The sequence below is a fragment of the Nematolebias whitei genome, chromosome 23 (assembly GCF_014905685.2).
Source record: "Nematolebias whitei isolate Nwh7 chromosome 23, NemWhi1, whole genome shotgun sequence".
NCBI lineage: Eukaryota > Metazoa > Chordata > Actinopteri > Cyprinodontiformes > Rivulidae > Nematolebias > Nematolebias whitei.
In genome coordinates, this window is record NC_056520.1 from 24,683,971 (window position 1) to 24,710,587 (window position 26,617).

The following is a 26,617-nucleotide window of genomic DNA, read 5'->3' on the forward strand; positions in this document are numbered from 1 at the left end:
ACCCACTGTTGTTGGTGAGTCAAAGATAAAACACGTTTCTGTCCACATTTAATATTCAAAACGCGATATTACTCAGTCCAGAAAAATGAAAGAATCCGTTTAAATTATGAATAATATCAGAGACAGATATAGTTCATTACAAATGTATCACTCTGCTTCAGCACAGCAGAGTTCTGTTCCGTGTCTTTGGTTCCAGTGGACCAGAATAATTTCTGAAAGCTCACTTCTGAACAGAACATGGACGCTTTACTTGTGATTTATAAACTGTTTTAAATTGTGTTCACTTACAACATTGTCACATTACAGACAGTTGTAAAGTGTCAGTGACAGCAGTGAATAAAATTAAAGTTAGCGCTGTAGTGTTAGTTTCCGCTAATTTAAAAAAAAATCATCTGTTTAGCGGTTTAACGTTAGCTAAGCCAACATTATGGTTAGTTGTGCTGACCACTGAAAACCTGTATATAATCTAAAGACAAACCAACAACAAGCAGTGATTGTGCCTCTGTGTTGGTTTGCACAGGGGTGCCTTCTCCTACGTGAAGAGAGTCACACTCAAGAAAGAAAAAACGGAGTTTGCTGCAAAATTCATTTCTGCTCGGGGAAAGTGGAAAGCCTCGGCCCTCAGAGAGATAAAGCTGGTGTCAGAACTGGATGACAAGAGCATTCTGTGCTTCCACGATGCTTTCGAGAAGAAGAATGTGGTTGTGCTCATTACGGAATTGTATCCTTTCACTTTTGTTTGACATGTTAGGTACGTAAATGTTTTGAATTTATTATTTGTAATTTACTGAACTTTAGGCAGAACTGCAATTCCAAACAATAGTACACTTCAGATTCGAACCATTGATCTGAACATCTTCTGCGATGCCCTGCATGTATGAACACACAGCTTCTTCACTCTGATTCACTGCTGAGCAGTGGGATTAGCAATAGATAGCCTGTGTGGGAGTCTTGGTCATTTCTAATATATTTCTCTCAGTTCTTTAATTTATCTTCCCTCGACTGTTGTGTGAAGATGTCACGAGGAGCTGCTAGATAGAATAGCTAAGAAGACATCAGTCATGGAAGTGGAGGTTTGTGTGCTTCATTACTACACATTATGTAACAAATGTCAGAGTTTATTCCATAATTTCTTCACATTTCAGATTCGCAGTTGCATTCAGCAGATTTTGGAGGGTCTTCGTTATCTTCACCAAAAAAGTGTTGCTCATCTTGATATTAAGGTACCTTTGCGTCTCACCTCTTGGATAATCAATGTTTGTGGCAATGCTTACTTATTAGACCTTCCTTTATTTTTCACATCTTGTTTGGGTTTTTTTTTTTAGCCTGAAAACATCTTAATGGCAAGTCCAGGGAGTGACACAGTCCGTATTTGTGATTTTGGAGAAGCTGTAAAATTGGATGCTTCAGACGAGCACTACTGCAAATATGGCACACCGGAGTATGTTGCCCCAGAGATCGTTAACCAAACTCCTGTTTCCACAGCAACAGACATATGGTAGGCCACCTGTTCGTTGGCATGGACCTTTGGCTCCATACTGCATAAAACATTAAGCAGAAGCTACAGAATCAAAGGTATTTCCTGATATAACTGTTTAATTCCCTGCCGTGCTCTTTTACAGGCCTGTTGGTGTCATCACTTACCTTTGGTAAGAGCTTTAGCTTTTTAGTTAAGCATTTTGCCATAGAATATATTTCACTATTAATTATAAAAAGTGTGTTTTTTACTCTAGTCTTACTGGGGTGTCTCCTTTTGCTGGTGAGAATGACAGAGCCACTGCTTTAAACATCCGTAACTACAACGTAGCTTTTGAGGAAAGCATGTTTTCAGACTTCTGCAAGGAAGCCAAAGGATTTGTCATCAAGCTTTTGGTGGTGGACAAACTGTACGCACAATGTAAATCTAATCATAACTTTACATTTGACCTCCTCTAATATATCATTTCCCCCCTCCTAGGAGGCCTAGTGCCATTGAATGCCTTCGTCATCCTTGGTTCAAGGTATGCAATTAGTCAGACAATCGACCTACCTATGCATCTGTTAATATTCTCAATAAAACAGATAATAATTGCTGTATTTGTCTTACAGTCATCAACAAATAAGAGCATATGCACAGTAATGCTAAAGGAGGTTCTTTCTAGAAGGCGCTGGCAGGTAAATGGTGTGGATGATACTGTTTGACATTAAAGAAGAAGAAAGTGCTATATGTTGGCATCACTGCATGTTCCCATACAATGACAAAATTAGTTTTCTGCATTTAACCCATCACATGTGAGATACACCCGGGTGGAGCAGTGGGCAGCTGTGAAGGCACCCAAGGAGAAGTTAGGGATTAGGTGACTTACTCAAGGACACCACGACATGTGGGCACGGCGAGGTGTTGAACTTGCAACTTTCTGGTCAGTCAGCTGTCCTTCCTCTACACTATCTCAGCCCCTGAAGCAATGTTTGCAAAAGCCTGAAGCTTAATGGAATGCATATCACCCACAGCTTTGAGTGCCGAAAGTCAGAATATGCATTAGGGATAACTCTCAACAACTACCACACCAGAATTTATCTGAATACTGTAAACATAAGAATAAGTGTTAGCCAGTTTTGTGTTTGTTGAGGTCAGTTAGCTTTAGTGGTCATCTGAAATCTAAAAGTTAATCAGCTGTAGATGAATATTCAATTATTTTATTAAGTTGTATTAAAATCTGACTGGTGCTTCATGAGAGATTTTGCTAACAGACAAATGAGCACACAGACAAAAGCAATTACATGTTTACCTGCCTTTCACAGCAGTGAGTTATAGCAAAACAAGATAGCAAAGTTGAGTTTTTTAAGTTATTTTGTAATTTTACAGCAATTTCAAAATGTTTTCAGAAAATAGACAGTATTTAATTTTATCTGAAATAGAAACAGAAAAGCTTACAAAAAGTTATGAAATAATCTTGTTGGTTCTTTTCAGCGATCTCTCATTGGCTACAAATCCAAGATGGTAATGAGGTCCATCCCAGAGCTCCTGAATGATTCTTCCAGCCATGTTTCCATTGCAATGCCCCGGCATTTAAAGGAGGGCTCCCCGCCACCCTCATCTTCATCTGATTCAGATGCAGATATGGATGAGCTTCCCTTTATTCCTATGCCCCTGTCAGTGGTCTTCTCTGATTCCAGAGTCTCTCTTAATGAGATCTCAGGGGACGAAGGTGTCAGATGGCCAAATGTTGTTGATAATGGGAAGAAAAAGGACAAAGCGAATGAAGCAGGCACTACAGGAGTGGCTATTAAAAGTATAACAGATGAAACTCCAAATGAGGAGAAATCAGGAAGGTCAAAACAAAATGCTCTCAAAGAAGAAACAAGTGTTGAGCCTGACGAATCGCAGACAAGAGCCAGGCGGGCTACGATGAGGAGAGGCAGTTCTGCTGATTCAGCGCTGCTTCACCATAATGACCCGGAAGCTGGAAGTGGGAACGAGGAGTCAGAGGTGGGCAACAAGAGCCTGAAAAAGGCTGTGTCTATGGAGCTACCAAACCGTAGTCCAAGCCCCAGCACTGCAAAGTTAAGCCAGGAGGAATATGCCCTAAAACTGGAGCTGATGAGGCAGCGGCTGCTCAGGGGAGGGAGCATTGATAAAAAGATGAGCGGTCTGCGGGGCCCCCTGTTTGAGACACTTGGCATGGAAAACGAGAGGCAGACAGGTTCTCTCAATAGAAATTTGAGGAGTTCCAAAGTGGGGCCATTGTCGCTCACCCGAGCAGTGTCCTCTGAGTGTTCTGAAGAGGACTTGCTAAAAAATAAAGCTTTCCGTAAGAGTGTCTCCTTCACTCAGGGGGATTCTGAGCCTGTGCCCCTTCACCGTATGTTTGGAGCCCCCTTAGTGATCCCATCTGCCTCTGGTGGAAGCATGGAGGGGAAGGATCTTCAGGAGGCAACTTCAGTGTCTGCACTGACAGAACAAACAACACTACAATCTTTATCTTCGTTGCCAAGAGAGAAAACTTCTTTTAGAGTCCAAGCAGAAGAAAATCTGAACCAACAGCACAAAGAAAACAATGTGGAAGAACATGAGATCATAGACCGGAGGACCAAAACTCAACCAGAAAGGACTGATAAAACTCCTATAATTGTAATAAAAGTGGATGATGGAGTAGGGAAAGACAGTCAAATGTTGGAGATAAATAAAAATAAAATTAGGACATGTAATCAAGCTGAAACCAGTGCAAACAACAGGAAATCTAATGATACATCTGCATTACCGGAACATCCAGCAGTATTTGCCAAAATAGCAACTGAAGACAAATCTCCTGCTTCTGTTTCCTCTTACGCTGAGCTTCCCACCATCCCTCGCCATCCGGTGCTCAGAACGGACATCAAAGACATTGATTCAGAGGAGGTCTTTGAAGCGAGGTTTAAGAAGCGAGAATCGTCTTTGACCAGTGGCCTCCGCAAGCTGACCCGATACAAATCAGAGGAGAAGTCACCCGTATCAAGCCACAAAGTGGTTGATGGGGGAGAGGAGATTTACAGGCCAGGACTGGGGGGCACACCACTTGAATTGGTTTCCAGGAAACTACCAGAAAAATCCAAGTCTGTTCAAGATTTAAGAGAAGTACATCAGGAAACAGGCCTCAGTCTGATAGGGAGGTTCTCTCTGCGGGCTAAAAGGTCGACATCCACTGAGAAGAAGAGGGAGAAACCAAAAGAGGAAAAACAACCAAATGTTCAGGAAACAACTGTAAATAAAAGAGTTTTGTGGGCTGTTGGTCGCAGTAAGTCTATAGATACAGCAGAGCTGAATAATGCTGGGACACAAAAGCAGGTGGATGAAAAAGAGACAACAAAAGCAGAGGAGTCTTCGGTTTCTGCAATGAGGCGTAAATTTGAGTCTAAAGTGGCAGGAATCTCTGCCAAAATAAGGAGTCAGTCAGAGGAAAGGAGGGCTGAACAGACAGGGGGGAGTCAGAAAGATTTGGTTCATAAAGATCACAATAAGGTCTCAGAATCTCCTGTGTTGGCAATGCGTCATAGGTTTGAGAACAAAATGTCAGGAATAGCCACAAAAATACGTAGTCAATCTGAAGAGAGAAAAGGAGATGTTGAGGGTAAAAGCACACCCCTGTTTGCTCGTCACTGGCATTCCCAATCAGAGGGACGTAGACTCAAAGAACTGAGCATCCCTGAGAACCAGCTGGCAAAACAAACCGGTGGGGTAGCATCAAAAGAATCCATTGAATCCACCTCCAGCATCCAGTCAGGCAGAGCCTCGGAGAGTGACCGAAAATCACGATGGGACAGGTGGGGCTTGACCAGGGCAAAGAAGGACAAAACTTCTCAGTGTGATTTACCGTCATCTGTCCCAAAAGACGAAGACTCAGCCAAAGACCAACAGTTTATCCGCTCCGCTTCAGATTTTGCTCCAGTGTTCCACATCAAGCTAAAAGACCACGTTCTACTAGAAGGGGACTCCGTTACCCTGAGCTGCCTCCCAGCTGCCAGTCCACATCCCAAAATCACATGGATGAAAGGTAAATTCAGTTCTAGCATGAACAGCTTTTAAATGGATCTATGACTACTTGAACATATTATATATATTTCTCTATTCTACTAAAAGTTGTTGTTTGTGATGTGACGACTCTAAATAACTTAAAAATAAAATATATATATGTGATTTTATATTTTTCATCCAAGGACTTCACCATTATTTTACCTGATGCAAAGCATTTTGGGAGCAATGACGTACGTTGGCTGAAGTGGAGACTAAAACACAAAGAGTCAAGGCTAACAAGTTATAACATGTGATAATAAAGTTATATTATGTATTAGTCCTTATACACAATATATTGGTCGAAACGATCAAACATGATCAACTTGTGATGTTTCATTTATTAACTCTGGAGCTAACGCTGTTAGGTCTAGATCTAATGCTATTAGCTCTGGAGCTAAAGCCATACATATTACCTGTGGAGCTACCACTATTAGCTTTGAAGCTAACGCCAAATATATCAGCTCTGAAGCAAATGTCATATATTTTAGCTCTGGATGAAATGCTATTAGCTCTAGAGTTAATGCAATATACTGTTTATCAGCTTTATAGCCAACTTCATATAGCTAAGAAGCTAATGTCATATAATAAAATAGCTCTGGAATTAACCTCATAAATATTACCGGTAGCTCTGCAGCTAACACAGAAGCGGTGCCATTTCAGCATTCTCCTCTGTCAGCATACTCCATTTGAACATCATATAGGTTAATGTCCAAAATTAACATTCAAGCTGAATGGAGCTCGCACTGGAGCAACCTGTCTACATCATTTACCCAGAATGCATTGTGGCATAAATAAAATGGTAATGTCTGTGTGCCAATCATCTTTAAAAACAATATAAAAACTAAACCGCCTACAGTATTTTTACGGTCTCATTTTTACAGCTGAAGACATTGTTGATCAAATCTGTTGATTGTTCCAAGTACTCATGGATCCCTTCAGAAACTCAGAAAAATGTTACTTTCATTTGTGTGTTTTTGCAGATCGGAAACCACTGGAGGGGACGGACGACAGGATCAAACTAATCTCTCACCCAGATGGCAGACAGCTTGTTACAATCCACAAATCCTGCCACAGGGACGCTGGAGTGTATGAATGTGTAGCTACTAACCCCATTGCCACCATCACCACCTCCTGTACCGTTTCTATTGCCAGTAAGAAGTTTGTTTTCAACCTACTGACTAAAATCCAAAGTAGATTAACATAATGGATTTTCAGCTTTTCTCATATTTATCATTTATTAGAAACAATTTATGATTTCTTTGTTATTTTTGTCTTGAAAGTTGAAATTAGGTTCAAGCAAAAACAATCTCAAAAAGGCATCTAAATCAACTAGAAAAATTCCAAAGAAGTTTTGTAGTGTTTCACAGCTGGTACAGGCAAAAAGTCCAACATAATGTAATAATCTGTCAGGGTTTCAGACAGAACAGGACAGGAAGAAACCCAATGGTGCAGGCAGAGACTCAGACACAGGATGTACAAAAACAAATACTTTTAATGATAATAAATTAAATGGCTGTCGTGGCAGCAAACTTACAAAACTAGGGACATGGATCAGGTCAGGACTGGGTAAATGATCAGACTGGCAGGACAAGATGGGGTAGACCCAATGACGACGCGACAAAGAATAAGACTCACAGACAGACAAATACACAGAGAGCAGGGTGAAACTAATCAAGAATAATGAGACACACTAGGGAGTACAGATAAGGCCCATCAGATGGCGCCATCCTTACATAATCTAAACGTACCAAACTTCATGCTCATGAATCCAGGTATAAATCCAACAATGTTCAGTCAGGTCATCTAGATAGTTTCTATTGTTGCTGAGACATTTCGTCCTTTATCCGAAGGACTTTTTCAGTCTGAAGAGCCAACCAAACCAAACTGAATTCCACAAACAGCTCACTCCCAGAGTGGGAAAAAAACAGTTTCCTGGTGATAAGATGGCCAGATCCAGCTGAAGAATTCCTTTGGATGAAGGACATAATGTTTCAGCAACAAAAGAAACCATCCAGATGACCTGTTTGAATATTGTTGGATCTAAAAGTACCTACACTTTGACGTCTAAACTTTAGAAGAAATATAAATAGAGCCAGGATCAAAAAATATGTTACAAAGTGGCTCATTATGGTCACCATAGTAACGACACATCTGTGTCTGTCACTCCCTGACTGCCAACTTAATGAGGCAGACAAAAAAGCAGACTAAAAAAATGATCAAGCAAACTCTTTACAAAATCTTTAAGTCAGAGCTTTAAAATGCTTGAACTGTGAGTGGCAGAAAACTGATGGTCTCCGGTGTGAATTTTTATGCTTCTAAGGTGCATAAAAATCTAGGCGATGCAACAAAACAGCCGCCATTACGGTATTTTTATACAGTATTTTTATACAGTATTTTTATACGGTATTTTATACGGTATTTTTATACTGTATTTTTATACAGTATTTTTATACGGTATTTTTATATGGCATTTGCGCCATACCACGAAAATTTCACAAAAGAGCACAGTGAAAGAAAGTAGACAGACTGTTGCTATGGTTACTGAGCCAATCTACGCCCGGGATACAGAGCACAATGCTCTGGTTGGTCGTCTTCCATCAATCAGCCAATTGTGTGTTGTGTACAATCTTATGTTGAAAACTCGCGAAACAGTGAGTCTGCGAAAGTTGAACTGCGAAGTAGCGAGGGACTACTGTAATACATACATGGGTATAGCGTTAGCTCCAGAGTCAATAGTGTTAGCTCCGGAGTTAAAAGCATTAGTTCTAGAGCTAATATTAATAGCATTAGCTGCACAGATAATATTCATAGCTTTAATTCTAGAGCTAGTATGGCGTTAGCTCCACACCTAATAAATTAAACATCACAAGTTGATCAAATTTGATAGTTTCGACCTAATGTGAATAAAGACTAATACACAATGTAATTTTATTGTCACGTTATAATTTCAATCATCGACTCGTTAGTTTTCACTACAACCCATGTTTGTCATTGCCCCAGAATGCATTGCACCGGTAAAATAATGGTGATGTCCTTAGGTGGAAGAATGCAATAAACATTGATATTTTTAAGTAACTGGGAGTTCTCACGTGTCACAAAGAACTTTTAGTAGAATATAGAAATAACATATTAAGGCTAACATATGCAAGTAGTCAGAGATCCCTGTAACAAACTGTAATAAAGATGCTTTAATGCATATGCGTATAGTAAATGTCTTTACAGTAAGTACTTAATTGGTCATTTTACACTCTAATTTTTCCAACTTTCATCAACTTGTTTGTCTCCTCCAGCTGTTCCCAAACAGCCAGGAACCCCTGAAGTAGCTCAGACGTACAACAACACGGCTCTGGTGCTGTGGAAGCCTGTGGACACAAAATCTCCCTGCAGTTACTGTCTGGAAAGAAAAACAGAAGGTGAGGAAGTCATGACTTAATATCCCTTTTTGCTTTATTGCCAGTGACACCCAGGCTCTGAGGGGGAAACAGTGCCACTGCATGTGAGGAATAACAAGCATCTGACATAAATGAACTGTAAATGGAAAATGGACTGTACTTATATAGCGCCTTTCTATCTTATTGAGATACTCAAAGCGCTTTACACTACAATCTGTGTCCTCATTTACCCGTTCATACAGCACTCTACTAGATCTCTACAAAGCTAATTGAACAACAAATCATTCTAAAGAGACTAATCAGTGATTTATCACATTCATACACCGATGGGACACATATCGGAGGCAATGAGGGGTTCAGTGTCTTGCCCAGGGACACTTCGGCATGTGACTGCAGTGGGGTTCGAACCCCCAAGTCTTGCATTGGAGGACGACAGCGCCAAACCACTCAGCCACAGCCGCCCAATATACACATACTACACAAAATGTTATTGAAGAAGAAAGACTGAGCCTTTGAGAGAATAAACGTTTTACTGGTGATGCTGGGAGCTTTTTGAGTGATTCATCATCATCCGTAGAAAATTATCTTTCGGGTTGTTAAACTTTTCTGGCTTTGATACATTTAATTTTTACTACTAAGCGCAGATATAGGTTACAAAATGAATAATTTTACCATTATATTGAGGTTTTTCACAACTCCTGCAGAAAAAACACTTTTGACAGATAACATTGCCATCTAGTGTTTAATGTTATAATTATTGAACATTGAAAATGCAAACTATTGTGATTCTGTTTCTCTTTATTGTGCGAATGTTTATCAATTGTTCTTCTGTACATTTATTTATTTATTGCATCTTTCGCACTACACAGTTTATATTTCAACAAATTATAAATCAAAACCTTCAGCTCTTTCAGGACAATCCTGCTATGACTTTTGGTATTGGTGCAACAATAGCTTTTTGAAATATTTAGCTTTTTCTGCCTCTTTTTTCCTCATAGACAATGAATTGAGCTCATTTTACATCCTTCTAAGCTTTAGATCTGTTTACAACCTTTTACTGCTCCTTTCACATTTTGTTCTGCTTCAGCTTCTTTCAGCTTCCTTCTGCAAATTTAAACTTTTTTCAGCTACTTTAATATCAGTTGTTTTTCGGCTGTTTTGTGACCCTTTTTAGATTTGTTACTAACTACATGTTTGTGCGTCTTCTAACTTCTTGTTATGCTCCTTTCTATTTGTTTATGCAAGTTTCAGCTTTTTCTGCTTTTCCAACTACTATTTAGCTGTTTTATTCTAATTTTAGCTTTTTGAGCTAATTCCAGATTTTTTTTTCTAATAATTTCAACTTTTTCCAGCCTAATTCAGCAAAATTGTGCTCTCTCCACTTCCTTCTGGTAATTTAAGTTTCATTTAGCTGTTTTAGCTACTTTTCAGTTGTTGGGTTTTTTGTGTGTGCTAATTTTAGCTTTTTCCAGATAATTTCCACTTTTTTGTGCTCATTTCTCATTCTTTTAGCATAAATGGGCAAATTCAATTCAATTCAATTCAATTTATTTATATAGCGCCAAATCACAACTGTCTCAGGGCACTTTACAGGAACATTCACATACATAAAAGCCAATTAGTAAAGTTCTCTATGTAAGGAATGTGTTATTTCTGCTTTCTTTTGCTAATTTAGGCTTGTTCTACATTTTCAGCTAACTTTTTAGCATTTCTTTTAGCTAATTTCAGCTATTTTCAGATAAAAAAAGTTTTTCGTGTTAATTTCTGTTACTTTCAGCCTAATTAACTTCTTTATGCTCCTTTTAGCTTTTTCCTGCTCTTTCAGCAACTGTTTAGCTCTTTTGATGCAAATTTGAGCTTTTTCTGCTTATTCCACATTTTCTGCGCTCATTTCAGTTCTTTCCGCTTCATTCTGGTAGTTTAAGCTTCATTTTGCCTTTTCAGCTGCTTTTCAGCTATTTTTGCTAATTTCAGCTTTTTTGTTAATTTCCTAAATTTTGTGCTAATTTCTGCTTATTTAAACCTAATTCAGCAAATATGTGTTCTTTCTGCTTTATTCTGCTAATTTATGCTTTTTCTTCCCTTTCAGCTACATTTCAAAATATTTTTTTCAGCTAATTTCAGCTGTTTTTCAGCAAGTTCTTCTGCAATCTGCATTCACACTGTATTTTCACAGGACATGCAGTTTATCTAGTTTTTATTTAGTTTTTTCTTCTTCTGTTGATATTTGCATCAAAACTAGTGCTGCATACTTTGTCCTACTGAAGTCATTATAATTTTTAATATTAATTTAATTTTGATCAAGCTCATTCCTGTGATGCTGGTGAAGACTTATGATGCATGTGCCATGTAAGGTTTTTGAAAGATTGAGCTTTAATTAAGCTTATAGCTACATTGAGATATAATGGAGACGTGTCAGCAGCTTTTATATGGTAAATGGTAGACGTCATTCAAGATTGTTTTTAGATTATTAAGATTATTATTATATTTATTGTTTTTTATTATTTGTTATCCGATTCAAAGGTTTTTGAGGACGTAAATCACTGGACAGATTCATGGTGGGTTTTAATGGCGTAATTTGCACAAAATACAACAAACCAGTGAGTGGCATACAACGAGACATGGAGCCAGCCAGCCTGATGTGTTTTATGTGTTTAATTTAACAGATCATAGCACTTTAATACTAAGAAAGAGACAATTTTCAGAAAAATGTTAAATGTACGTATGTTACAGTCTGATCTTACAGTAAGCATAAAATAGTTCATTAAATAAAGTCATCGAGGCAGGAATTATAAACTGTTTTTGTGTTGTGAGAGTTATAAAAGTCTGTTTACAAATGTCAAGAAGTGTCAAGCAAAGAGGCTTCATGCCATGATGCTGTTATGACTCCTGTTTCTTGTGCAACTTCTGTGTAGAGGCATATTGGTTTGAAATGCTTTTAGGTCTAAATTTCTGCTGTTCGAATATGTCTCATTTCAATGCACACTGAGGTTTTTTGTAATAAAACAACTTTTTCTAAGTTGTTTTAATCAAAGACGACTGAAAAATAAAAGCAGTTAATTTATTACTGGCTCATATTCTGTAACATGATTTTTTCCTTGTTTCCTGCAGGTGATTCTCACTGGGTAACTGTTGCCACTGGAATAGGCGACTGTTACTACAATGTTACTGACCTGCCAGCAGGTGGGCCCTTCAGGTTCAGAGTGTCCTGCGTCAACAAGGCCGGACAGGGTCCATACAGCAGCTGTTCCACTCCGCTCATCCTGGACTCAACAGGTACACATCAGAATGCTGTTTATACATTTTATTACGCTTTGTCTCATTTCCAGTGGAGCGATGCAAAAGATACGCTAAAAATAAATAAATAAAATAACAAACCAAGTTGACTTGAGAAAACGGGCTTCAAAACTGTTGGCTGTAATAAAATTGAAAAATTTAAATATGCCTATCTCCCACCGTCATGCATGACAATGTTTTAAACAAAGAACCATATGAGTTGTATCAAGTATATGTGAAGGGGAGATGGCCCTCTCACATTTAAAAAATATTTGTTTGGATCCCAGCATTTACCATGGAATATTAGATCACCCAGCACTATTTCTATTTATTTGTGAATGAATCCATTCCACTTGATTAATAGAAGAATACTCAAACCACTAAAAGTCCACTCCGGGTTTTCCTGGTTACCTACAACAACTCACCACCACACTTGTGTTTCTCCGATGTCACTTAGCTTGGCAGGGTGTTCATCTCTTCAGGGATTTTTGTTGATGGGATGGGGGAGGAGGGGGAGACACCTCTGTTTTGTATGCTAGCTTAGCGCTACGTTATTGCCTGCAGTTTTTGCCTGGGGTAGGTGGAGGGTTAGGATGCGTGAGAGAAGCAGTGTGCTATGTCTGTAGCATCTTTGCTAGCGCGTTTGTATTTTGCATGCAGCTAGCTTAGCGCTATGTTTGTTCTGTTAATTGGCAGCCTGGGGTGGGGGTGGGGGGGTGGGGGTGGGGGGAGAGAAGTGGAGTGTGCTTTATTCACACAAGGAGAGCTGTTGGTCAGGCTACTTGTTGTTGTGCCATGTTCTCTAAAATGGTTATTGAATCAAGTGTTTACATATGTAGGTAAAAGTAGATGTTTAACAACCCATTAAAATACACCAGAATGCAGGAAATGACATCTGCTTTATTTAAAATTTTCTGGGGGAGGACCTCCAGAATAGTGTGTCCCCTCCACACACACATTACAAATGCTTCTGACGCTGATGCAAATATCTAATTCAATCTCTTAGTTCTTTGATTTTGAGTTGGGAATTTTAGCTCGATCTATGTAAATCTGACCGACCTAGAGCTGTTTTTGTGTTTATTAACGGATGATTAGTTGTGGAGGCCATCTTGAATTGAATTTTCTCCACATGTTTGAGTTGTAATGGAAAAGTTTTAAAAACATATCTGGAGTATAGGCTGGAGATGGCTCTCAGCTACCAAAGCACCAAATTTTATCTCAATAACTGTAAAAGTGACTGAGTAAGAAAGATTTTTGTACTTTGTATTTGATCAGGTGGAATAGCTGTGGCAGCCATCTTGAATTGGGATGACTTAAAATGTTAATCAGTTGTAAATGTACATCCAATAATTACCTTAAGAATTTCATTAAGACTTAGCAAGTTGTTCATAAAATGTTTAGCAAAAAGATAAAAAAAAAATACACAGGCAGTATAATATGTCATGGTGCTGGATAATAACAAGAAAAGTTACAGCAGGAAGACTAAAGGTCACAAGAAACAAAATAACTAAAACAACTAAAATCATCTCCCGAAAATTATCTTCCGAAAATCTTACAATAAGCCTATAAAGTTGAGCAAAATGACAAAAGTAAGACACAAAAAGCTTTGAAGAGAGACTAAATTTCAAGAACTAAAAGTAGACAAAACAGACAGAGATGCAGAAAATTTGCAAAATTAAAAAAAACAAGCAAGGTGCAAAAAGCAAATAAAGACAAGGTGGTTGTAAAAGGAGCACTGCAAAGTCAAAATAGCCATGATAAAATGCTGCATAACTACTAAAGAATTATTGGATGTGACAGTAAAGAAACCTGCATTAGCAATGTAGAGGACAAAAAAAAAAACTTTCCAACCTTTTATTCAAAAAATTACCTTTGGCATCTTTTCTCTCTTCAGTCTGTGTATTTTGGTGGATATGCTTGATATTTTGTTCTCAAAAAATGAGATGCAAACCTGTATGAGCAAAAATACCAACTCTATTAAATCTATATAACTGAGCAACAATTTAAAAAAAATCCAAAAAGACCACAAATAAACAAAAAAGGATGAGAGTGCTCATAGTTATAGACACATAAACATTTGAAAGTAGAGCTACCATTTCTAACCCGAACCTGAAACCCGGCCCTGACTAACCCAGATTAGGGATGGTTGGGGCCGTTATAATGTGACTGATGTGTGGGCCGAGCCGTTCTCGGGCTTTGATGCGGTTTTGCAAATCATACAGTACAAATAAAATGAGAGGGTGAAGAAAGAAAAAAGAGTGCAGCAGTTAATCAGACTGTGGAAGAGATCGCTGGCACATTGTACAATAATTGCACACGTGGGCTCAGGCTTCGGCAGTTTTGCAAATCATCCAGCACAAAGGAAAGAATACTACTTGTTGAGGAGGAGGCAGGTCCGACCGGCTGGTTTAAAGAGGTTTAAAATAGTCATGTTAAGCTCAGATGGACAACCTGTCACTGGCCACGCGCGTCCGCTGACTCGCCAGTTGAAATGGACTTGCAACCTGTCCAGGGTATATCCCACTTTTCGCACAATGACTGCTGGACATGGTTACCAGCGACCGGGTAAAGATAACGGACGGACGGACGGGCGGGCGGGCGGACCGACCGACCGATCGATCGATCGATCACCGGCTCCGCACCTTCTGCCATCTGCAGTAAAGGAAGTAGCAGAATCGACAAAAGCCGAAGCGAGCAGTGCATTCAATTAAATTAGCCTTGTTCTATATTTTTCCAAATAATTTTGCTCTAAAAATATTTTTGTTAATCTGAATAATAGCCTATCTTTAGAGATGACTTTTTAGGATATTCATTTTGTATGTTAATATCCATTTGGTGACTTATTAATAAAAATATATCTTATAGCTTCCTTTCATTGTGTTTTTAAAACTATCATGTCAAACTGATTTGCTTACAAAAGCAGTAAAAGCTTAATTAAAAAAAAAAGTTTTTTTTTTTTTTCGGGGGGGGGGGGGGGGGGGGGGTTGGCCCTCTAATTACAGGTAATCTGTTGGGTCCAGTTAGGGCTCAGGAAAAAAAAAACTATGGGCTCGGTCCAGTCTGGGCCTGATTTATTAGGCTCGAATGCAACTCTACTTGAAAGCAAAAAAAATAAAAATATGTTATATAGAAAGTTACAAAATGACCAAAAAGAAGGAAAAAATGACCATAAATAAACGCAAAACAGCAAGAAACAAACAAAAAAACATGCAAAACACCTCTGAAATCAAAATGATTCTGTTTCTGTCTACTGGTTTCCCCAGGTCTCCTTAAGTCCACTGGATTTGTTTTTTCAAGAAATAAATTGAGAGGTATTTTCTGTTCTCTGGGGTTCTATTGTTTAAGGAAATACAGACATTAAATCAAGGCATTTAACCATGGACAGTATAGCCAGAGGGTACTCTGAATACCTATACCTATGAGGTTTAGCATAAAAGTCAGAAAATAGGAAAGAATGTTTGACTAACAATCTAAATTATATTTCTTGTACAGCTGAAGGAGGCTCACCTGCAGCTGCTGTAGTAAAGACTGTCCCAGCCCTCCCTGAACCAGCAAAGGACCCTCAGCTCAAACGAGTTCAGGACAAAAACACCAGAACAGACTCTTCTGTGGTCACCCTCTCCTCTCCATCCTCGGAAACCGCTCAATCAGCACCCACCGAGGACACTCAGAAACTGAGCACCCCTCTTCCTTCATCTCCCACAGTGAAAACTTCTCCATCCTTTAACCCTCCCAAACCCCAAAGTCCAGTAAATGTGGTGACCCCAATGACCCAGACCCCACCTCCTCTTGTAACCCTGCCTTCCACCCAGACAAAACCCACTGTGGTGTCTGTGCCCACCTATGTCCCCACTACAGCTACCACTGCTTGCGTGGCTCCAACCCCTGTGTCTTTCTGCCCACAAGTGCTCCAGACCTCCAGTCTGAGCCCTATCGGTGAGGGATCGAGTACACCTACCAGCGGAACCCCATCGGGACACGCAACATCCTCCACTGCTCTACGGCAGGGGGTTCCACAGAAACCATATACGTTCCTAGATGAGAAAGCCAGGTAAGGCATTTTCATTGCTAGGAATCATACCTGAATTAAAGGGGAGTGATTTACAGTTTTCTTCCTTTTCACAGGGGGTCAAGGACTGGTGTACGCTTTTCTAAATGAAAAAAAAGTTGACAGTTTTTTTTAATATGCCATGTCTGGAAGACATGTTGCTATTCTCCAACATGGCAAATATTGACAACCATCTGATGTACAGTGAGCCTAGGTGCAAGAGAAAGAGAGGGAGTGCCACCACGGGAGCGCACAGCCTGTTTAAGTGACTCTGTGAGTCTCGTATTTCAGCTGTTTTAGTTCTTATATTTAAACAGTATTAACACTACAATACAAATATTTGTATGTCCTAGATTAAAGCTCCATTTAACTTAATTTTTTTCCCCAAAATTCAGTTTTCGCTGTCAGGGAGACAGTTTCCGGTGTGTGTAGTTTATCATAAATATCTGCAAGTCTGTATCTGTATGTTTTAAAGATGTGTAAGATGCATACAAATATGGAATGACAATAATTTTACCTTAGTATATTATGGTAATATCCCACAGAGACCATGTGAGCTGCAAAGATTGCAGTGTAACCTTGTGGCAATTATAGGTGCAATACCAAATAAAGTCCATTCTCAATAATCCAGGTATACAATCCAACAATTTTCATTCAGGTCATCTGGACAGTTTTTTTTTTTTTTTTTTGCTGAAACGTTTCACCTTCCATCCGGAAGGCTTCATCAGTCAAGGAAACACACAACAAAAAAAAGATTCTTCCCCCAAACAGCTTACTCCAAAGTGGGACAAACCAGATATGTTGGTGCTAAGATGGTGTCTTTGGCACGCCCCCTCCTCTGGAGCGAGCCCTCTTCCTCGTCGACAGTCATGTCAAACTGGTTCAAAACCAAAAAAAGTCCATGCTCAATAATCCAAGTATACAATCCAACAATTTTCAGTCAGGTTTTTTGTTTTTGAACCGGTTTGACATGGTTGTCGACGAGGAAGAGGGCCAGCTCCAGAGGAGGGGGCGTGCCAAAGACACCATCTTAGCACCAACATAACTGGTTTGTTCCACTTTGGAGTAAGCTGTTTGGGGGAAGAATCAGTTTTGTGCTGTGTGTTTCCTTGACTGATGAAGCCTTCTGGATGGAAAATGAAACTGTTCAGAAAAAAAAAGAAACTGTACAGATGACCTGACTGAAAATTGTTGGATATAGGTAATATTTCTAAGTGGGAAACAGGTTCTTCTTGTTAATGTCCTGTTCAGGATTTGTTTTGCATTTATGTTGAATTCTCTATTATTGTCTTTAAATTGGGCAGCACGGTGGCGCAACTGGTAAAGCTGCTGTCTCTCAGTGAGCAGGTCCCTGTTCAAATACCAGTCCAGGGGCCTTTCTGGGTGGAGTTTGCATGTTCTCTCCGTGCATGCGTGTTTTTTTTCTGGGTACTCCGGTTTCCTCCAACAGACCAAAAACATGCATGTTAGGCTGATAGGTAACTCTAAATTGTCCCTAGGTGTGAGTGAGGAAGTGAATGGTTGTTTGTCTCGTTTGTCTCTATGTGTCCCTGTGATGGACTTGCGACCTATCCAGGGTGTGCCCAGCCCCTCGCACAGTGATTGCTGGACATGGGCACCGGCGACCCCCGTTACCCAAAATGGAAGAAGCAGGTAAAAGATAATGGATGGATGTCTGTAAATTGACACTATAAGTCAGAGGTTATTCCCAGTATGTACAAAGGGCAGTGGTAGGCAAAGTTCCTATTGGGGGTGACTGTGGCTGAGTGGTTAGAGCAGTCGTCCTCCAATGCATAAGTTGGGGATTCGATTCCACCAGTACATGCCAAAGTGTCCCTAGGCAAGACAATGAACCGCCCATTGTCTCCAATGTGTGTCCCATCGGTGTATGAATGTGATAAAACACTGATTAGTCTTTGTAAATATATTGTAGAGTGCTGTATACTGTAAATGGGTAAAAGAGGGCACAGATTGTAATGTAAAGCGCATTAAGTATCTCAATAAGATAGAAAGGCACTATATAAGTACATTCCATTTACCATTTATTACCCTCTAAACTGTTGATAGCAGGACAGATGCTTTACTTGTGAATTACAAGTAAAGTGGTTCATAAATCACAACTTGTGATTTATGAACTGTTTTGAATTGTGTTCACTTACTACGATGTCACATTACAGGCAGTATCAGTGACAGCAGAATATGATAAAAGATAGCAGAAGCTAATGCTAAAGCGCTAACTTTTTTTTATCTGTTTAGCAGTTTAGCATTAGCAAAGCTAACTTTTTGGTTAGCTGTGCCTACCACTGAAGGGCGAAAAGGAATTCTGTTGGAGGGTGTGTGCATCAATAACAAAGGGTGATGTCACACGAAACTGACTCGAATGTGATTTTACTGTTAGGACAGTAGTTGTTACAGTATCCATGTAAGCACATGGGTTTTATTTTTCAGATTTTCTTATAATAGGTTTTTTGAAAGTGTCAGAGATCTGATGGCAGAGGATCCTACACACAGACTCAGAAAGGTTTTTAATATGTTTATTGAGTGAATAAACAGCTTCTGGTGTCTCGGGTCCAGGGGCAGGAACTGTATCTAAAATGATACAGAGGGGAAAGGTTAGTGTTTGACAGAATAACGAGTAGTTATCTGAATACAGACGGTCTGATGAAACACTAACCTTTCTTGTTGTAACGGGACGCTCCAGCGGAGACACAGAGCTGCAGAGACCAAGGGAAATCCAGAGGCGTAGTCGAGGATGAGCAGAGTTCATACATGGGATCAGAAGAGGAGACAGTACCGATATGGAGAGGCAAAGGCAGAATCCAAAAACAGGCATAGGTTGTCAACAAGGTCAGAAGGCTGAGCACAAAAAGGGACAGACAAAAAACGTGGTCGAGGGAAACCGGCGTGGATCAAGATTAAAGAGCTGTGAACAAGAAGAGTACGCTGGATAACTGTGGCTGGAAGCAAGCAGTTGATCTGGCAATGTAGTGGAGAAAGCAGGAAGTATATATATATATACACCCAGAAACAGGGGGAAACCATCAGCAGCCATCAGAGAGAGAGGCGTGGCATGTAAAGAGGCTGGTAGAAGCAGCAGAGGAAAAACCCAGGAGAGCAGAGAAGAAAAAGTCAAACAGTGAACAGAGTGATGAGAAAGGGAAAAAAAGAGTGTAAACTGTGACAGAAAGTCGTCATTTTTTGGACGCCTTTGGAGCGGGCGCTGCCGAACAGAGTATGTTTTTGTAAACTTGTGAAAATGTTGAAAACTGTGAATCACCCCTAGCATTCATTGAAGTAATGGATAAAACAGTGGCTTTTTGTTGAAAGTTACAGAAAAGCTTCCATACAAAAGGTCCACCTCTTTGCAAACCCAGTTGTTACTTGGACTATTTGCTACAAAACCTGTTCTGTGTCCTTTCTTCAGGGGTCGATCTGGGGTGATTCGTGAGTGCCAAGAAAATGCAACTGGTAAAATGTACATGGCAAAAATAATTCCTTACAGTCCGAAGACAAAGCAGGATGTGCTAAAGGAGTATGAAATCCTGAAGTCCCTTCATAACAAAATGATCATGTCTCTGCATGAGGCCTATGTCACCCCGCACTACTTAGTTCTGGTGACGGAGTACTGTACTGGCAAAGAACTTCTCTACATCCTCACTGACAGGTTGGATAGTAGATCTTTCAACTCGTAATGAGACGCATCTACTCCAAAAACTGACAGGATACTCCTTTTTAACCCACTTAAGGTTTCGCTACTCTGAAGACGATGTGGTGGGCTACCTGGTCCAGATCCTTCAGGCTGTTGAGTACCTCCACAACCACCGCATCCTTCACTTAGACCTGAAGTCTGACAACATCATGGTGAACAACCTCAATGCTGTAAAGATTGTAGACTTAGGAAGCGCTCAGAGCTTCAACCCACTCAACCTGAAACCCCAAAACTCTGGAGCGGGAACACTGGAGTACATGGGTGAGACTTGATTTGATAAAGTATTCCAGTGTTTATTTGTTTCTATTCTTTTAGTAAAAAAATAAAATAAAATCAACAAAAACTACATGACAATCTTGACATTTCTTCTTGACCAGCTCCTGAGATGATAAAAGGTGAAGTTGTAGGTCCTCCTGCTGACATTTGGACTGTTGGAGTTGTCACCTACATCATGTAAGTTTCAATGCAGGGATTTTTTTTTACAGCACTTACCTTTTTAAAGGCTGTGCTTGCTTATTTTTACGAGTTCAATATTAACCCTTAAAAGGCCCTTTAACTTTATGACAATATCTGTTTTTGAAGGGAAAAATAGACCACCTTGTATAAACGGCAGATAAATGCAATTTATATTTTTTTAGTCCATGTTGAACTAGTTGACCTTTAAGAGCTATATAAACCTGAAATATAAACATAAGATTTAAATTACCCTTTTTTATTTTAGCTTGTTATAGGCCTTTAGTTTTGCAAATCTCAGCTATTAAGTTTTTTTTTTTTTTTTTTACCCCTCAGCAGAATCTCCACCTTAATGTGGTGAGGCATTTCTTTACCCCTGTAATCCTGGGGGCTATGTGGACTGGGGCATCAGCCTCCGATAGGGTCTCTCATGATAAACAGTCTTCATAGGAGGGGTCAGACTAAAATGATTAAAAACCTTGATGAATGACTTAACAAAATGCCCAAAGGTTTTAAGCAATAGGGCACCTCCCTGGAGCCAGGCCTTAGGGGGAGCTCTTGGAATGTCCTAGTGCTCAGCCGGGCCAAGCCCACTTTCACATGGACACACCACCTGCAGGGAGGACCATTATGGTCAGATGCTGTGATACCTGGTTGAAGTGGAGGGAGAGTCCCTGGCCATGTCGATTCCTGATGGCATGGACTAGTTGTAATGATGTGGAACATCACCTCACTGGCGGGTAAGGAGCCAGAGCTTGTGTGGGGGTTGAGCAGTATCAATTTTACACATGACTTGGGCTCTAGAACCCAACTCCTGGAGAAGGACTGGACTCACTTCTACTCTGGAGTTGCCCAGGGACACAGGCATTGGGCAAGTGTGGGAAAACTGACAAGGCCAGCCTGAATGTGTCAATGTTGGAGCCGTATTGGTCAATGAGAAGGTTGCTTCTCTGCATCTTCAGGCTTCAGGAGAGAAGGTTCTGACAGTTTGTGTTCATGCACCAAACATGAATTCAGATTACACTGTATTTCTGGAGTCTCTGGATGATGTCATGTAAGGAGTGCCATCTGGGGATTCTCTTGTTCTACTGGGTGATTTCAATGCCAACGTGGGCAATGATGGAGTCATCTGGGGTGATTGGGAGGAACAACCTCCCTGATCTGCACCCAAATTGTGTTCTGTTATTGGACTTCAGTGCTAGGAATGGGTTAACCAAACAAACAATATGCTTTAGCATATGGTGGTCTATAAGTGTCTTTGGTACCAAGCCACCTTAGGCCAAAGGTTGCTTCCAACACCCTGGAAAAACATCCCCAGGGAGAGCAAGAAGTTTGATCCCATAATAGTTGGAACAAATTCTCCAGTCCCCCTTTTTAAAAATGGGAACCACCACCCCGGTCTGTCAATCCACAAGCATTGTTGCAGTTTTCCACAAGACACTGAAGAGACCATGACAGCCCCATAACATCCAGAGCCTTGAGCATCTCACAGCAAATCTCGTCCTCCCCTGGCGCCCAGCCGCTGAGGAGCTTTTGGACAACCTCTGTGACCTCTGCCATGGTAATGGACTCGTCTTCCCCTGAGTACTCAAACTCTGCCAACTCAAAGGTGGACTTAGGAGGTGGATTAAGGAGACTCTCAAAGTGCTCCATCCACCTCCACCAGGGGCCGAGATAGGGTAGAGTTAGGGCAGCCGACTTGGGACCAGAAAGTCGCGGTTCGACTCCCAGCCATTCCCACATGTCGTGGTGTCTTTGAGCAAGACACCTAATTACTCCCCAGACACTTACATAGCTGCCCACTGCTCCACCTGGGTGTAGCTCAGGTGCAATGGGTTAAATCAGAGAACCAATTTCATCATTGTATGGGAACATACAATGATGACAACATATAGCACTTATACCTCTGAACAATCCACTCACTTGCGTTATTCCCCCCACACACCCCACCCCCAGGCCCGGGTCCATGAAGGTGTCCTGATGTTTAAAACCTTTTACTGTTCATTTCAGCTTTTGTTCTGCTTCAGCATTTTTTTTAGCTACTTGCTGTTAATTTCAGCTATTTATTCTCCTTGCAGCTTCTTTCTGCTAAATTCAGCTATTTTCAGCTTCTTTTAGGTTTTCTGCTTATTTATTTATTTATTTATTTACTAATTTTGTCATATTGTGTGTCTTTTTCACAAGTTCAAGTTGTTATGCTCCTTTCAGTCCCTTTCAGCTAATTTCAGTCCTTTTTTTGGCTTTTTCAGCCACTTCTGCCATTTTCTTCTTATTCTGCAAATTTTTGCCGTTTTTCTGCTGCTTTCCACTTTTATTTTCCTGTTTTCTGCAAATGCCAGCTGTTCAAATTCAACTCACATTAGTTTAGCGATGAAACCTTTTCAGCCTGGTTTCAACTACCTCAGCTGCTTTGATTATTAAAGGGTGAATAAATTAATTAACTTGTTATTGGTCAGTAAAGTGATCTGATGCTCCATTTTAATGAGGGGTTTAAGGACATTGCTCTTCTTTCCTCCCCACTCACATCTACATTATTTATATTTAGAATTACACTCATAAACCATGATTGTTTGTTTACTTCCAGGCTTAGCGGTCGACTACCCTTCGAGGATAAAAACCCTCAAAAAGTTGAATCTAAAATCCTGATGGCCACGTTTGACCCAACAAAACTGTACCCCAATGTTTCCCAAAGTGCCTCAGCCTTTTTGAAGAAGATGTTGAGCAGCTACCCATGGTGAATGCTAATGCGGCTAAAATCAGCTGATAAAAATAATGAATATAAGGCAGGTGCAGATTTTACATCTGTTTTTTGTTGTTGTTTTTAGGGCCCGTCCCACAATGCGTGACTGCTTCATGCATGCCTGGCTGCAAGACTCCTACCTGATGAAGCTGAGGAGGCAGACCCTCACCTTCAACTCCAGCCGACTCAAAGAGCTCCTCGTGGATCAGCAGAGTCACCGCGCAGAGAGCGCCACCAAGCACAAGGTGCTGCTGCGCACCTATCAGGGCTCGCCTCGATCCCCATCACCTGGGACGGCGTCTCATATTTCCACCCCGAAGTGAGACGGAGGTGGAAAACACAAGTTTTTAGACCCTGAACTACAAACAAAACTCTGTGTGATGTCAGCTTGAGGTGCTGCTGGAACCAGTACATAGGACTATGACACTGAGTCGGTTTGCTCTAAAACCAGTGAAACAACACGGAAAGTAGTTTAATTTGCTCTTGGTTGCACATTCTCTGTCATATTGTTGTATTCGGTTGAAAGAAGTATTCCTTTACTGCACGATCAGCCCAGAAAGTCACGAGGACCGATTAAAAGCTGACTTGCAATTTTGCATTTTGTCGCACTTCTCCAAAAATATTTTGGGAAATATGTTTACTCTTTTTTTCCATTTTAATTTATTTGCATGTGTGTGTGCGAGCATTTTTGGATTCACTTTTCAAATGAGCAAAAAAAAAGTGTTCGTGGTTGATATTAAGTCTAAGTTGTCTTGTTCTGCGATCAGTCCTCCAAAAGAGAAGCAGTTCATGATGTAGATTTTCTCTAACGCGCTGCTTCATTGTTGTAGTTTGTCAGTGTTACACCGAATGGTTGGAAGGCTGATCATCTGCTTCAAACGTCAAAACTTGGTTACAACATCCTGATGACAAAACATGAAATGGTTCATGAAGTCGTGTAAAATTAGAGCGTCTTGTAACAGTGTTCCTTTTGTATGATCCTGAACAGTTGGTGATTAGTAAATGTACCAATTTGCTGTGTTTCTATGTGGAAAATAATGACTACTGTTTTTATGAAATAGTTTGTAATAAAGTAATAATGGATTTGAGAGTAGTAAACTGTTTCTTAAAGCATATATTTCTGATTCCCCCTCCAGTCATGGTGTAATTTGATCTGTTTAAACAGTTTGAGAGGTATTAGGTGATGTTAATACATATAGCTGAAGGTTTCACTTCAGTTGTCCATTTAGTTTCTTAACAGGATCTCCGACTAGTTGAAACACCTAGTTGATAAACAATTACTTCAAATATAAAGGGTTATAAACATGTTGACAAAAAGGAGAATGAATAAATGACGCAGCTTTCCTGTTAGCTCCAGAGCTAATATACAGGTCCTTCTAAAAAAATTAGCATATTGTGATAAAGGTCATTATTTTCCATAATGTAATGATAAAAATGAAACTTTCATATATTTCAGATTCATTGCACACCAACTGAAATATTTCAGGTCTTTAATTGTTTTAATACTGATGATTATGGCATACAGCTCATGAAAACCCAAAATGCCTGTCCCAAAAAATTAGCATATTTCATCCCACCAATGAAAGACAAGTGTTTTTAATACAAAAAACGCCAACCTTCAAATAATCATGTTCAGTTATGCACTCAATACTTGGTCGGGAATCATTTTGCATGAATGACTGCTTCAATGCGGCGTGGCATGGAGGCAATCAGCCTGTGGCACTGCTGAGGTGTTATGGAGGCCCAGGATGCTTTGATAGCAGCCTTAAGCTCATCCAGAGTGTTGGGTCTTGCGTCTCTCAACTTTCTCTTCACAATATCCCACAGGTTCTCTATGGGGTTCAGGTCAGGCGAGTTGGCAGACCAATTGAGCACAGTAATACAATGGTCAGTAAACCATTTACCAGTGGTTTTGGCACTGTGAGCAGGTGCCAGGTCCATCCATCCATCCATCCATTTTCTTTACCCGCTTATTCCATTTTGGGTCACGGGGGTCGCTGGTGCCCATGTCCAACAATCACTGTGCGAGGGGCGGGGTACACCCTGGACGGGTCGCAAGTCCATCACAGGGCCACATAGAGACAAACGAGACAAACAACCATTCACTCTCTCACTCACGCCTAGGGACAATTTAGAGTTACCAATCAGCCTAACATGCATGTTTTTGGTCTGTGGGAGGAAACCGGAGTACCCGGAGAAAACCCACGCATGCACGGAGAGAACATGCAAACTCCACCCAGAAAGGACCCTGGACCGGGGTTTGAACCAAGGACCTGCTTGCTGAGAAGCAGCAGCTCTACCAGTTGCGCCACTGTGCTGCCCAGGTGCCAGGTCGTGCTGAAAAATGAAATCTTCATCTCCATAAAGCTTTTCAGCAGATGGAAGCATGAAGTGCTCCAAAATCTCCTGATAGCTAGCTGCAGTGACCCTGCCCTTGATAAAACACAGTGGACCAACACCTGCAGCTGACATGGCACCCCAGACCATCACTGACTGTGGGCGCTTCACACTGGACTTATGGCATTTCCTTCTCCCCAGTCTTCCTCCAGACTCTGGCACCTTGATTTCCGAATGACATGCAAAATTTGCTTTCATCCGAAAAAAGTACTTTGGACCACTGAGCAACAGTCCATTGCTGCTTCGCTGTAGCCCAGGTCAGGTGCTTCTGCCGCTGTTTCTGGTTCAAAAGTGGCTTGACCTGGGGAATGCGGCACCTGTAGCCCATTTCCTGCACACGCCTGTTCACGGTGGCTCCGGATGTTTCTACTCCAGACTCAGTCCACTGCTTCTGCAGGTCCCCCAAGGTCTGGAATCGGCCCTTCTCCACAATCCTGCTCAGGGTCCGGTCACCTCTTGTCATTGTGCAGCGTTTTCTGCCACACTTTTCCCTTCCCACAGACTTCCCACTGAGGTGCCTTGATACAGCACTCTGGGAACAGCCTATTCATTCAGCAATTTTTTTCTGTGTCTTACCCTCTTGCTTGAGGGTGTCAATGATGGCCTTCTGGACAGCAGTCAGGTTGGCAGTCTTACCCATGATTGCGGTTTTGAGTAATGAACAAGGCTGGGAGTTTTTAAAAGCCTCAGGAATCTTTTGCAGGTGTTTAGAGTTACGTCGTTGATTCAGATGGTTAGGTTAATAGCTTGTTTAGAGAACCTTTTCATGATATGCTAATTTTTTGGGACAGGTATTTTGGGTTTTCATGAGCTGTATGCCATAATCATCAGTATTAAAACAATTAAAGACCTGAAATGTTTCAGTTGGTGTGCAATGAATCTGAAATATATGAAAGTTTCATTTTTATCATTATATTATGGAAAATAATGACCTTTATCACAATATGCAAATTTTTTGAGAAGGACCTGTACAACCGATGTACGTCATCGCCCCAGAATGCATTGCGCTGGTAAAATAATGGCAACGTCTTTAGTAGGGATGGGGCAGATCTGATCCAGTATCAGTATCGGC

At 40.6% G+C, this 26,617-nt stretch overlaps 1 protein-coding gene across 1 annotated transcript; it reads left to right on the forward strand.

The window, feature by feature from the left end:
- Positions 1-520: 520 nt before the first annotated feature.
- Positions 521-23,700, forward strand: spega (striated muscle enriched protein kinase a; the record flags this gene model as incomplete). Its single annotated transcript, XM_037696399.1, is given in 18 exon segments — positions 521-721; positions 1,016-1,073; positions 1,146-1,223; positions 1,326-1,498; positions 1,623-1,649; positions 1,734-1,886; positions 1,958-2,000; positions 2,089-2,154; positions 2,951-5,510; positions 6,511-6,681; positions 8,821-8,943; positions 12,034-12,198; positions 15,691-16,249; positions 19,671-19,910; positions 19,993-20,216; positions 20,333-20,408; positions 22,993-23,142; positions 23,234-23,700. Coding segments are annotated over 18 exon segments (5,305 nt in total), but the record flags the coding sequence as incomplete, so codon positions are not given.
- Positions 23,701-26,617: the final 2,917 nt, after the last annotated feature.